The sequence below is a fragment of the Aethalodelphis obliquidens genome, unplaced genomic scaffold (genome assembly GCF_003676395.1).
Source record: "Aethalodelphis obliquidens isolate GAN/ISIS:26980383/991018 unplaced genomic scaffold, ASM367639v1 scaffold5, whole genome shotgun sequence".
NCBI classification, from domain to species: Eukaryota; Metazoa; Chordata; class Mammalia; order Artiodactyla; family Delphinidae; genus Aethalodelphis; species Aethalodelphis obliquidens.
In genome coordinates, this window is record NW_020837949.1 from 3,296,841 (window position 1) to 3,309,551 (window position 12,711).

A 12,711-nucleotide genomic window follows, 5' to 3' on the forward strand; every position below is an offset into this window, starting at 1 on the left:
TGTCCCCTGCATCAGCAGGCAGACTCTCAACCAGTGCGCCACCAGGGAAGCCCGAGAAAAAGTTATTTTAACCTCCATACACTTCAGCTTTCTCATCTACAAAGCAAGAGTAACAAAGTACTGCTGCTCACAGGATTCCTAAGGATTTCAATTAAATAAGATGATATATGTACAGTGCTTAGGATAATTCTGGTTGCATTGTAAGCACTGAAATATCAATTATTAGTTGATTTATCCTGCATAAACCTTGCAGCATCCTCTTCCTCAAAGTGTCCCTGGTTTTCCACTCCGCCACGCCTTACTTCTCCGGACTTCGTGTCTCTGAGATTGCCACTCTTCCCATTAACAAGGGTCAAAACCCCCAGATCACACAGACCACTGCTGCAGTCTCACCCGCCTGCACACAAAATGTCACCATTTGTTCTCAATTCTACCTCCACACTCAGACTTACACCCACTCCACTCCCCGCTTTCCTGCCTTCATTCAGGGCTGCATTCCTCTTCATCTGGACCTGAAGCAGCCCCTGGGGACTCCTTGCCTAGAATCATTCTCTTCTCCAAATTCCCTTTCATACTGGTCTGGAGTTACTTTCCTAAAGCACACACTTGTCCTCGAAAAACCTATCCACTCCAATTTCCTACAGAGTAAAGACGAGCCCGCTAAGAATAGTACTTGATGACTTGCTCTTTTTCCTGGGCCTTTAAGCCCCAGCCTTCCGAGCCCCTCCCAGTCAGGCTACACCAGGTCAAGACAACTCGCTACATGGTTTACCCACGAACTTTTGTTACTCCGCCTGTTCACGCTGCCAGGGTGCCATTTCCCACTTGTCTCTAGACTGCATTCGCCTTCCAGGGGCAGCTGGAACGCTCCCTCTTCACACCCTCAACTACTGTCGACACCAATACCCTTCTCTCCTTCCTCACCTTGTTCCCATCCCATACGGGACCTCAACTCAGAATATATTCCATTCATTTAGATCTTCTGACTTCCTTTAGATCTGGGCTGAAAGCTTCCCAGGAGTAAACATTGTGGTTTACAAATCCTGTATCCATCCACCCATCTCGTGGAGCCCAGGGCCTTGCTCAGAGAAGACTCTCCCTTAATGTCAAATGATGAGATGCAGGTGTGACAGGACAGTGGCATCAGGCCACCCCTCACCTAAAGAGAACAGCATGTTTGGGGCCAGAAAGATCAAGCTGCTACTTTATTTCTTTTCAGGTCTTTTAAAGACGTAAGTATAAGGTATGCTACTCATGTACTTTAAAAATTAAAAACATGGGGGAGGGAAGGATTGGGAGTTTGGGATTAGCAGATACAAACTAGTATATATAGGATGGATAAACAACAGGGTCCTACTGTGTAGCACAGGGAACTATACTCAACATCCTGTGATAAGCCATGATGGAAAAGAATATGAAAAAGAATACATACATGTGTAACTGAATCGCTTTGCTGTACAGCAGAAACTGACACAACATTGTAAATCAACTATATTTTAATAAAAATTTTTTTAAATAGAAAAAAGAAAATAATCATTTGAAAATGATTTGCCCTACTTACAATTTAAAAAATTAAAAGCAATAGCCTATGAAATGAAAATGAGAACTAAAATAAGTCAAAGATACTTTTGGTTTTTGTCCTATCTTGTTATATGAGAAGCAGACAAAGAAAGGGGAGAAAGAGAGGGGAAAAGAGTAAAAGAAAAAAATCAGGAATAAAATGAAAGCGATCATCTGAGACACCAGAGGAAAACAGAAAAACACAGAGGGACAAAGAGGGTGGGCAGAACCATGTAGACACAGAAACGAATACAGAATACAGAGAGACAGTCTGTACCAAAGCTTTCTACAACATTCTTGCAAAAGACGTTGACTTTTTAGGCCACCCTTTTGTTCCTGGACTAAGGGGGTTTGAAACCCTGAGGCCAGTCTGGTCAGAGGTCAGTGCTTGTGGTCAACTATGGGGACAGGCCAGCTGCTCCCTGCCCCACCCGCCAGATTTGGATCTGTGAGAGAATTAGGTCTCGCTGCTGCCAGATCTTCCAGTTTTTCAAGAGATGCCAGAAATCTGGATGTTGAGTTTGTGAAAAACTACTCTGTGGCCCAAATAAGACATTTCAATGGGCACCATTGGTGCCAGTGTTTACCCTCTGAATTATGGACACACACAAGGCTATTCCTCCTTCCTCGCTCTAACCTGGGTGCCAAGTGCAGTCAGCCTGGGGTGGAAATGCTCGCTGGGCACGGCTGGCGCCACCACAGATGCTGTTCTAGCTGTGGGTCTGGCAGCATCAGTTTGGGGAAGAATATGGTTGAGATTAGAAGCACATCTTCCAGAGGGCCTCTGTTGTTTCTCTCCTGGATTCTGGAATGGCTCTAATCATACTAGTAATTATGTCTCTCCCTGTGAGGAGTCAGAATTCATTAATTTTTAGAGAGTGAGATAAAATTCAAATTCCACAGGCTAATGATTGTATAAAATCAGAGAGAGAAATTAGAGAAACAAAAAGGCTAAATGTTAATCTAGTAATTTAAATAAGTAATTAAAACAAGTGGATTAGTAATTAAACAAGTAAAGACATAAAAAGTGAGAAAACCTGACATAAGCATAATGACAGGATGCGTTTTTTTAAATTTACTTGTTTTCTCTTCCAAGTGTTTCTAGGAACCATCTACAGCTCTTACATATTCATCAATGGAAGAAGTCTAATGTCTTTGAAATGTAAGGCTGAATTTTTAAAAATCTGATTAAAATTACTGAGTAAACAGCATTGAAACAGTAATTATGGAAATCATCACACTGGAAAATAATACACAAAATGTCACCACCTAACATGACAAGCTACTGTCAGAGTTCATTGTTCACTTCCCAGCTTTTTCAATGGACATAGCTGATGTTTACAGCTGTTAACTGAAGTGTATTAATATTGTATTCTTCTGTGTCTATTTAGTATAACAGCATAAATATTTTTCATATTACTTTATAGCCTTCATAACTATTATTTTAATGGCTACATCGTATTTTATTTATTTTTATTTACTTATTTCTTCAGTTTCAGGTACTTTTCACTGTTTTTAAAAACTTTCTAGATAATTTACTTATGAAAAATTCCCTGGAATGAGTCAAAAGACATAAATATTCTTATTAATCTTGAATATATTGCCAAGTTGCTTTCCCAAACACCTGGAACAATTTAAATAATACAGTGAATGACTGTATCCATTGTACCACTCCTTGCTACCGCTGGTATTATCAGTAAAGAGGGTGTAAAAAGGATGAACATCACAGGTAACACAGTGGGCTATACTGAATGGGCCTGCTGGGTCAACAGCTCGTGAAGTGCAGGTCAAGCCACTGTTGTCTGTGGACCGTCTTGGCTTCCTCATCAAAGAAAAGAAGGGTTTGAATCACATAATCTGCAAAGACTATTTCAGCTTTAAAAACTTGAATCTCAAGCAAAGGCTAACACTTCATCCTCCAGAGAATTTTTGGTGTATTATGTTTTAGATGGATTGGAGAGATAACAGTAAGTTTCTGTATGAATTACAGCCCCTGAGAAATCAATGTCATTAAGTCCACTGTAAATGCACTTCTGGGGGCAGGGGGGGAGAGGGAGAGGGGGAGGAAGGGGAGAGGGAGAGGGGGAGAGAGGGAGGGAGGGGGAGGGAGGGAGAGAAAAGGAAGAAATCAGTGGGGTGGTGTGGCAATTTCTTTTTTTTTTGGCACGCGGGCCTCTCACTGCTGCGGCTTTTCCTGCCGCGGAGCACAGGCTCCGGACGCACAGGCCCAGCAGCCATGGCTCACGGGCCCAGCCGCTCTGCGGCACGCGGGATCCTCCCGGATCGGGGCACGAACCCGTGTCCCCTGCATCGGCAGGCGGACTCCCAACCACTGCGCCACCAGGGAAGCCCGGCAATTTCTTAAAATAAGACAGCAGTGAAGTTTGCCACATTGACCCTTCCTTTCACAAACAATTTCTCAACCGTGCAACGCTGTTTGAAAGCATTTTTCCCACAGTAGAAGTTCTTTCGAAATTGGAGTCAATCCTCTCAAATCCTGCAGCTGCTTTATCAACTAAGTTCATGAAATATTCTAAATCCTTTGTTGTCATTTCAATAATCTTCACAGCATCTTCACCAGGAATAGATTCCATCTCAAGAAACCACTTTCTTTGCTCATCAATAAGAAGCAACTCCTTATCTGCTCAAGTTTTATCACGAGATTGCAGCATTTTAGTCAACGTCTTCAGGTTCTACTTCTGATTCTAGTTCTCTTGCTGTTTCCACCACATCTGCAGTTACTTCCCCCACCGAAGTCCTAAATCCCTCAAAGTCACCCATGAGGGCTGGAATCAACTTCTTCCAAACTGCTGTTAATGTTGAGATGTTGACCTCTTCCCACGAACCATGAATAGTCTTAATGGCATCTAGAATGGTGAGTCCTTTCCAGAAGGTCTTCAAGTGACTTTGCCCAGATCCATCAGAGGAATCACTATCTCTGGCAGCTACAGCCTTACGAAATGTATTTTCTTAAATAATAAGACTTGAAAGTCAGAATTACTCCTTGATCCATGAGCTGCAGAATAGATGTGTTCACAGGCATGAAAACAACATTAATCTCATTGTACATCTCCATCAGAGCTCTTGGGTGACCAGGTGCACTGCCAATGAGCAGCAGTATTTAAAGGGAATCTTCTTTTCTGAGCAGTAGGTGTCAACAGTGGATTTAAAATATTCAGTAAACCATGTTGTAAACAGATGTGCTGTCATCCAGGCTTTGTTGTTCCATTTATAGAGGCACAGGCAGAGAAGACTTAGCATAATTCTTAAGGACCCTAGGATTTTTGGAATGGTAAATGAGCATTGGCTTCAGCTTAAAGTCACCAGCCGCATTAGCCCCTAACAAGAGAGTCAGCCTGTCCTTTGAAGCTTTGAAGCCAGGCATTGTCTTCTCCTCTCCAGCTATGAAAGTCCTAGACGGCATCTTCTTCCAACATAAGGCTGTTTCATCTGCATTGAAAATCTGTTGTTCAGTGCAGCCACCTTCATTCATTCTCTCAGCTAGACCTGCTGGATGACCTACCGCTTCTACATCAGCACTTGCTGCTTCGTCTTGCACTTTCATATCAGGGAGATGGCTTCTTTCTTCAAACCTCAGGAAACATCGTCTGCTAGCTTCAAGGTGTTTTTCTGTAGCTTCACCATCTCTCTCAGCCTTTATAGACTTGAAGAGAGTTAGGGCTTTGCTCTGGATTAGGCTTTGACTTCAGGCCATGTTGTGGCTGGTTTGATGTTCTATCCAGAACACTACAAGTTTCTCCACGCCAGCAATAAGGTTGTTTCACTTTCTCATCATTCGCGCGTTCACTGTAGGAGCACTTTTAATTTCCTTCAAGAACATCTCCTTTCCATTCACAACTTGGCTAACTGATTGGAGCAAGAGGCCTAGCTTTCAGCCTGTCAGCTTTCCACACGCCTTCCTCACTCAGCTTCAGCATTTCCAGATTTTGATTTGAAGTGAGAAACATGCGAATCTTCCTTTCACTTGAACACTTAGAGGAACTTGTAGGGTTATTACTTGCCCTAATTTCAATATTGTTGTGTCTCAGGAGACAGAGAGGCCTGAGGAGAGGGAGAGAGACATGGGCACGGCCAGCTGGTGGAGCAGTCAGAACACACACAACATTTTCAATTAAGTTCTCCGTCTTGTATGGATGTGCTCCATGGTGCCCCCAAATAATTGCAATAGTAACATTAAAAATCACTGATTACAGTTCCCATAACAAATATAATAGTCATGAAAAAGTTTGAAATATTGTGAGAATTGCCAAAATGTGACACAGAGACACACACTGAACAAATGCTGTTGGAAAAACGGCGCCAAAAGACTTGTTTGACGTAGGGTTGCCACAAACCTTCAATATGCAAAACAACGCAGCATCTGCAAAGCTCAATAAAATGAGGTCTGCCTGTATGTAATCCACGTGAAAGTTAGTTTAGGTTTTACTTTTAGAAATCGGAGAGAATGCCCCTGCTTCACCCTGGGAGGCGGCCCAGACACACCTCCTGCAGGGAAGGAGCTCGAAGTCAAGGGAGGCCCGTTCCCCCTCCCTGCTGCTGACCGGGTCACCCTGTGTGCCTGAGCCCTGAGCTGCCCGGGTCCTCCAGTCCACCTGACCATCCTGAGTCACACTGACTTGCACCCACATTCTACATCTGTCCTCTCATGTCATCCAGACAACGCTCCTGAGGGGAAGGACGGGGTACACAGAGCTTGCACAGCTGCCTGAGGACCTGTCACTGTGGAGCAGAGAGCAGTGCTGGCAGGGAGGAGCGGGGTCAGGGACCACCTCAAACCTCTCACCACACTGACGCTCAGGGAAGCCGCTCACCTCGGTTTTGTGTCTTTTATATCCATTCATAGAATACACAGTTACAGAGCACCCACTATGCACAGGTCACAGTGCCAAGCACCGTGGAAGAGACAAAATTAATTCAGCTAGAACCTGCCTCCAATGAGCCTGACTACTGAGCAGGCAGCAGATGTCCGAGCTCATGCAGAGATGATGTGCTTGTGATTTCCTTCCCTGCAGAAATCTAACGGAGCACCTCAAAAATCTGTGGAGACGTGGATGGACCTCGAGACTGTCATACAGAGTGAAGTACATCACAAAGAGATAAACAAATGTCATATGCTAACACGTATGTGTGGAATCTACAAAAGTGGTACAGATGAACCTATCTGCAAAGCAGAAACAGAGACAAACAAGTAGAGAACAGACGTATGGACACCAAAGAGGGAGAGGGGGAGGGGATGAATTGGGAGATTGGGATTGACACATACACACTATTGATACTATGTATAAATAGATAACTAGTGAGAGCCTGCTGTAGAGCACAGGGAACTCTACTCCATGCTCTGTGGTGACCTAGATGTGAGGGAAATCCAGAAGGGAGGGGATTATGTGTATATGTATGGCTGGTTCACTTTGCTCTACAGCAGAAACTAGCACAGCACTGTGAAGCAACTATACCCCAATAAATAAAAACTAAAAAACAAAAACACTCTGGGAGGATCCTGCAAAAAAAAAAAAAAAAAAAAAAACACAGAAGTTGGAAAAGGGACCAGGATATTTTGATAAATCCTTCCTAAAATCAATTATTATGTCACATCAAATATGAGATGCTACCAAATAATAAGGATCTGAGAATATCTCACCATCAAAAAATTAATATAAAAAACAAAGAAATGCAAATAACAGTGTGAACCAGGATGGAATTGCCTTAGAAGGTTAAATGTCTATGTGAACTCACAATTTAAAGTGTTTCTGGTATTCTGAAATATTTCATGATCTGATTTCTACCATTTGGAGCTGTGAGAAGGGATGACTGAATTCCTTTTGGTCAAAGGAAGCTGTTTGGGGGGGCAGGTGAGAACCTTCCAGGTGAGCCCAGCACAGCACAAGCTCTCATTTGCATAATTATCAATGATGTACAAAGCCCTTGTGCTGGATTGCCTAGTGTTTGCATTCATTTGCCTCCCCTTCCATTGGTCCATCCCGGGAAAGAGCCAGTCACGGAAGCCAAGGAGCCAGGGGGATGCTCAAGGCCAGCAGGCTGGAGGACCTTGGTGCGACCTTGTGTGTGACGGTCCTTCTCAGTGGCTGGGGAAAGAGAACGAGGTCAGAGGTCAGATTGTATGTTACTATTTTAAACTTCTGCTGACCTGGGCATTCACTGCTTCATGTTCACGTCTCCACTAGTTTCAGGTTGTTTTAAGATCAACCTAAAGGGCTTCCCTGGTGGCGCAGTGGTTGAGAGTCCGCCTGCCGATGCAAGGGACACGGGTTCGTGCCCCAGTCCGGGAAGATCCCACATGCCGTGGAGCGGCTGGGCCCGTGAGCCATGGCCGCTGAGCCTGCGCATCCGGAGCCTGTGCTCCATAACGGGAGAGAGGCCACAACAGTGAGAGGCCCGCGTACCACAAAAAAAAAAAAAAAAATCAACCTAAAGATTACAGGTGGCCTCACAGGTAGCACAGCCTCTTCCTCAGCTTACTTTTATCATTTAAACAATCTCAAAGCTTCCAGGTTTCAAATAAGGAGAGACCACCTAGGGAACCAGCATCGGAAAGGCAGGCGGGCAGAACCGGGCAAGAGCCACTGCCCTGTGTGCCCGCTTTCTCCAGCCCACTCATCCTCCCGGGAGCAGAGGGTCGGCCGACTGTGATCCCTTCCGAACATCATGCTTCCCCTTCTTAATACTTGCTCATGAAAATACAGAGAGCTGGATCATTCCATCAGCTTTAACTTGCAGATGGAGTAACTGAAGCACAAGTTTAACTGGCTCAAGAGAACTTAAATCCAGAGCTTCTGTGTTCTAAATGATGATGCAGACACTCAATGACTTTTCCTCTCTTTCCTTCGTCTGAGGTCTGTTTACAGGAGCCTTTACGTGTAGCTTTGAGCCAAGAATAAACTGGCATGATCACGAACAGTGTCAATCAGGCTGTACACATTTGGTTCTCAACAAATGTTTCTGAGGTGAGTGAATAAATGACATTTTAAGAAGGAATTTCATCATACAGAATAAACCTTCCAATTTTCAAGATGAGCTCTTCCTTTTTTCTTTACCTAAGGAGGTTTCTGAAGTCACCTTATTACTTGGCTAAAACAACTTCAGTTAAAATACACGATCTGTCACAAGTTATTGATTGGAGAAAGAGAAGGCTGTTCCTAGTCTTGTATTTCCTTACTAAGTGCAGCTGTACCAACAGTACCCTGCTTTCAGCAAACTGACATCCTTATGGGAAATATCGATAACATCCTGGCATTAACATGTACTTACCCTCAGCAATGGTCTGATCATTTTCTCCTTTCAATTAATATGAGAAAACTATTTCTGCAACTTCAGTATTTTTGAGTTGAATCAGCTTTTCTTACAGGAGCCGTTCTACCAAAGATGATTTTTTAATGCAAAAATGCAGGCACATTCATTCTTTCCAGGTCGGGTCCTACTTTGCAGACTACTACTGAATTCAATACCTGTTGCTTTGGGAATTACACCATCATACAACCTTGCTAGCCCTCTCTTACGCCAGCAAACAGTCTCTGTAAAGGGCAGGATCCAGCCCATACTAAACCTCAATAAAATGTTTATTCTTAAAGAAAAAGGTATCGCTACACCAAAAAGAAAGGAAGAGTATTTAAACAGCAGTGTCATGTTCTTGAGAAGGTAGGGCAGCATTTGTGTGGGACAGGGGATAGGGCAACGCAAAGATGGAATCATCCTTTCATCCCTTGTTGTCCCTGGGACAAGGCTCCGGGGACCTGCCTGAACGCTCACCCAAGGACTCCGGAAAGCTCACTCACTACACTGGGCTCGGGATCCTTATCTGTAAAACCAGGCAGCTAATTTTTTCTATCGTCTCTGATCCCCAGATCACAGGATTCTAGGATTCCTATGTTTCTGATTCTCATCAGAGGCTTCTTCTGACGGTTCTGATTGAGAATTCGTGGCCTGTTTTAATTCTTGCTTTTAACACATACTTGGCCTTAGTTTCTTCCTTTGATTTCCTCCATGTACTGGACAAGAAAATGATCAACTCCCTAAAGCTGAAGATTTATTCCTTCTAAAAATAAGCATGAACATATATGAAAAAAACAGTTAATTCTCTTTAAATCGATTTCTGGTACATAACTTCAGTCAATTCTTTAATAAATATCATTAACTGTTACATGGACTCCAAATCTTAACGCCATTACCTTTGGGGAAACAGGTTTTCCCAGACGATGAAGCAGTGGCATTCATATCGACTCAGTACTTGTTCTAAAGCATAAACATCACTTAATGTCATTAGAGCGAGTATAGTCAGTGCCTAAATTAATATTCTCTGTGCACTTTAAGATGCATTTTTAAAAAATATGAGATCGTGCAAGCAGTCCTGAAGTATTCTCTGAATTACTACAATTGTTCTGTAAATGTGCAAATGCCTTAGGATTTATCTTTGAATTATATATGATATGCAACACTTGTTTCCAACACCTGCAGAGAAATTTCCCGTATACTCAGAGAAATGGTGATTTCATCTTATTAAATTAGTGTGGTTTCAATTTCACATTATCTGTAGCTGCTCAGCCTGTAGTATTACAAGTTTATTGCTTCTGCTTGGCTATATGAAAAGTTGAAACCTAAAGTCATTTTCTGCTTTATTGACTTGAAGGCGGGAAAACTGAAATTATCCTTGTCATTAAAGAGAGTACTTACAATTTTTTTGCCTTCTATTAACACCGTAGAAGTATTTGTTTCAACATTCTGCAGTATCACACTTCCTTTCTGCTCTCTGTAGATGAATTCTTTATCTACAAGAGAGGAAATAAAACAGAAACATGAAACATCAAGGAACTCACTAGCTTTTGATGGACACAGGTAAATGAACTGACTAGTTCCAACAAAAGTATATCCTGCATTTCATCAAAGGGTCCTTTAAATATGGTGAAATGGGTCCTTTAAATATGCTCCTCTCCATATAACTGCATGTGAAGCTTCTCTCTGAATCATTTCTCATAGTCTGCACACTGACATAAAAAGCACAAGCATATACACACATAAAATCTTTAGAACATTCTAGACTTTTCTTGGGTAGGACACATAGAGTGGACACAACAGAGCAGATTAAGAAACCCGCTACCATAAGGGGCGGAGATAGTTGGTACTAAGGGGACTGATTTCCTATATTGGAAACTTTGGGGTGAAATCTGTATACGTCCACATGCATACCATATCCTGCAAAATTATTTTCATTTGGTCCACAGCTTCCTTTGCTATTCCTGGAGGAATTGGCAGTTTCACTGTCATGAATATCTTTGGCTCTATACATTGTATCCTCAGTGACACTTGTCCTTTGTAACTCAACAGAGATTTCAAATATCCCCTTAGAAAATTAATGGAGCAATCCCCCTGAATAGTATGCATGTAGGGGTATATATGTAGGCATGTAGGGGTGTGTGTGTGTGTGTGTGTGTGTGGTGTGTACACATACTACAAATGAAAGAGTAAACTTTCTGAAAGGATTGCAAGTGGAGAGACAGGGCACACAATTGGAAGAAGAAATGATAAACTGGGAGATTGGGATTGACAAATACACACTGCTACATATACAATAGATAACTAACAAGGACCTACTGTATAGCACAGGGAACTCTGCTCAATACTCTGTAATGACCTACATGGGAAAAAAACCTAAAAAAGAGTGGATATATGTGTATGTATAACTGATTCACTTTGCTGTACATCTTAAACTAACACAACATTGTAAAGCAACTGTACTCCAATAAAAAATTTTTAAAAAGAAAATAATACTATCTTTCTGAGTGAAGGGGATGACACTGAGCCAGTCTGAAGGTAAAGAAATTTCACACGATAATCAGTTGATGAATGAAAAACACTGTGCAGACTGGATTAATTCCAATGGTATTATCATTTCTATGCTTTTTAAATTCTACTCCACAGAATTACATTCTTTTCTTTCTTATTCCTTTATTCTACTTGCTTTGCCTTTAATATTCTCTTCCTTTTTCTAGTCTGTTAAGATGGAAGTTTAGATCTTTGGTTTGATTTTCCATCCTTTTAATAAGACTATTAAAGCTAAAAATTCTCCTCTATGCATGGTATTAGCTACATCTCACAAATTTTGATATGCTGAATTCAGTATTATTCAGTTCAAATTATTTCTAATTTTTCCTGAAAAGTCTGCTTGGTCCAATGATTATTTAGAAACATGTTTAATTTTCAAATATGTAAAGTTATTCTGGTCCTCTTATTTTTATAGATTTTTAATTTAAATTCACTGGATCAAAGAATATTCTGTACATGATTTTAGTCTTTTAAAATTCATTAAGACATTTTTGTGGCCCAAAATATGGTCTATCCTGGTAAACGTACCATATTCACATTTAATGAAATTATTGATATGGCTGAGTTTGGTCTATAACTTTTTTCACGGGGCTTTGTTTTCTACTTTTCTCCTCTACTTCTTGTTTCCCTCTTTCTTGTTTCCTGACTTTCGTATTATTTTGTGAACATTTTTTACGGTTTTAATTTCCCTATTTTTAGCTGTATTTCTTTGCCTTTTTTTAGTGGTTGTCCTAGGGATTATACTATGTACTCAACTTTTCAGCATCTACAAAGAGTTAATAATGTATCACTTCTCATGAAATATAGAAATCTGTCCAGTTTTCAGGTCCACATCCGGTCCCATGCTGTGATAACTGTTATGTGTATTACATCGACATACATTATACATTCCACAAGACAATGTTATAATTATTGTTTATAACAATAGTATGGTTTATAAAGAAATTAAGAAGAAAAAGTAAAAAAAGAAAAATTTGTTCTTTGCATTTACCCACTATTTACCATTACTGATGCTTTTTGTTCTTTATCGAAAATATGAGTTTCCATCAGATATCATTCATTTTCCTACTTCATAAAGAACTTTCTTTAGGATTTCTGATTATATGAATCTGCTGGCAACCAATTCTTTTAACTTTGTTTCATCTGAAAGTCTTTTCCTTTAACCTTCATTTTTTTTTTTTTTTTTTTTTTTTTTAGTACGCGGGCCTCTCATCTTTTTTGCCCCCCCCCCCGTGGGCCCCCGCCCCCCGGCCCCCCCGCCGCGCCCGCCCCGGCCCCCGGGCCCCCCACCCCCCC

General features: G+C 41.5%; 1 protein-coding gene across 1 annotated transcript in view; it reads right to left on the reverse strand.

The window, feature by feature from the left end:
- DPP6 (dipeptidyl peptidase like 6) overlaps positions 1-12,711 on the reverse strand; it is a 772,535-nt gene that overhangs the window by 307,572 nt on the left and 452,252 nt on the right. Inside the window, exon 4 of the mRNA XM_027101408.1 lies at positions 10,267-10,361. Coding sequence (XP_026957209.1) covers positions 10,267-10,361 — 95 coding nt within the window. The remainder of the gene's footprint in view (positions 1-10,266; positions 10,362-12,711) is intronic.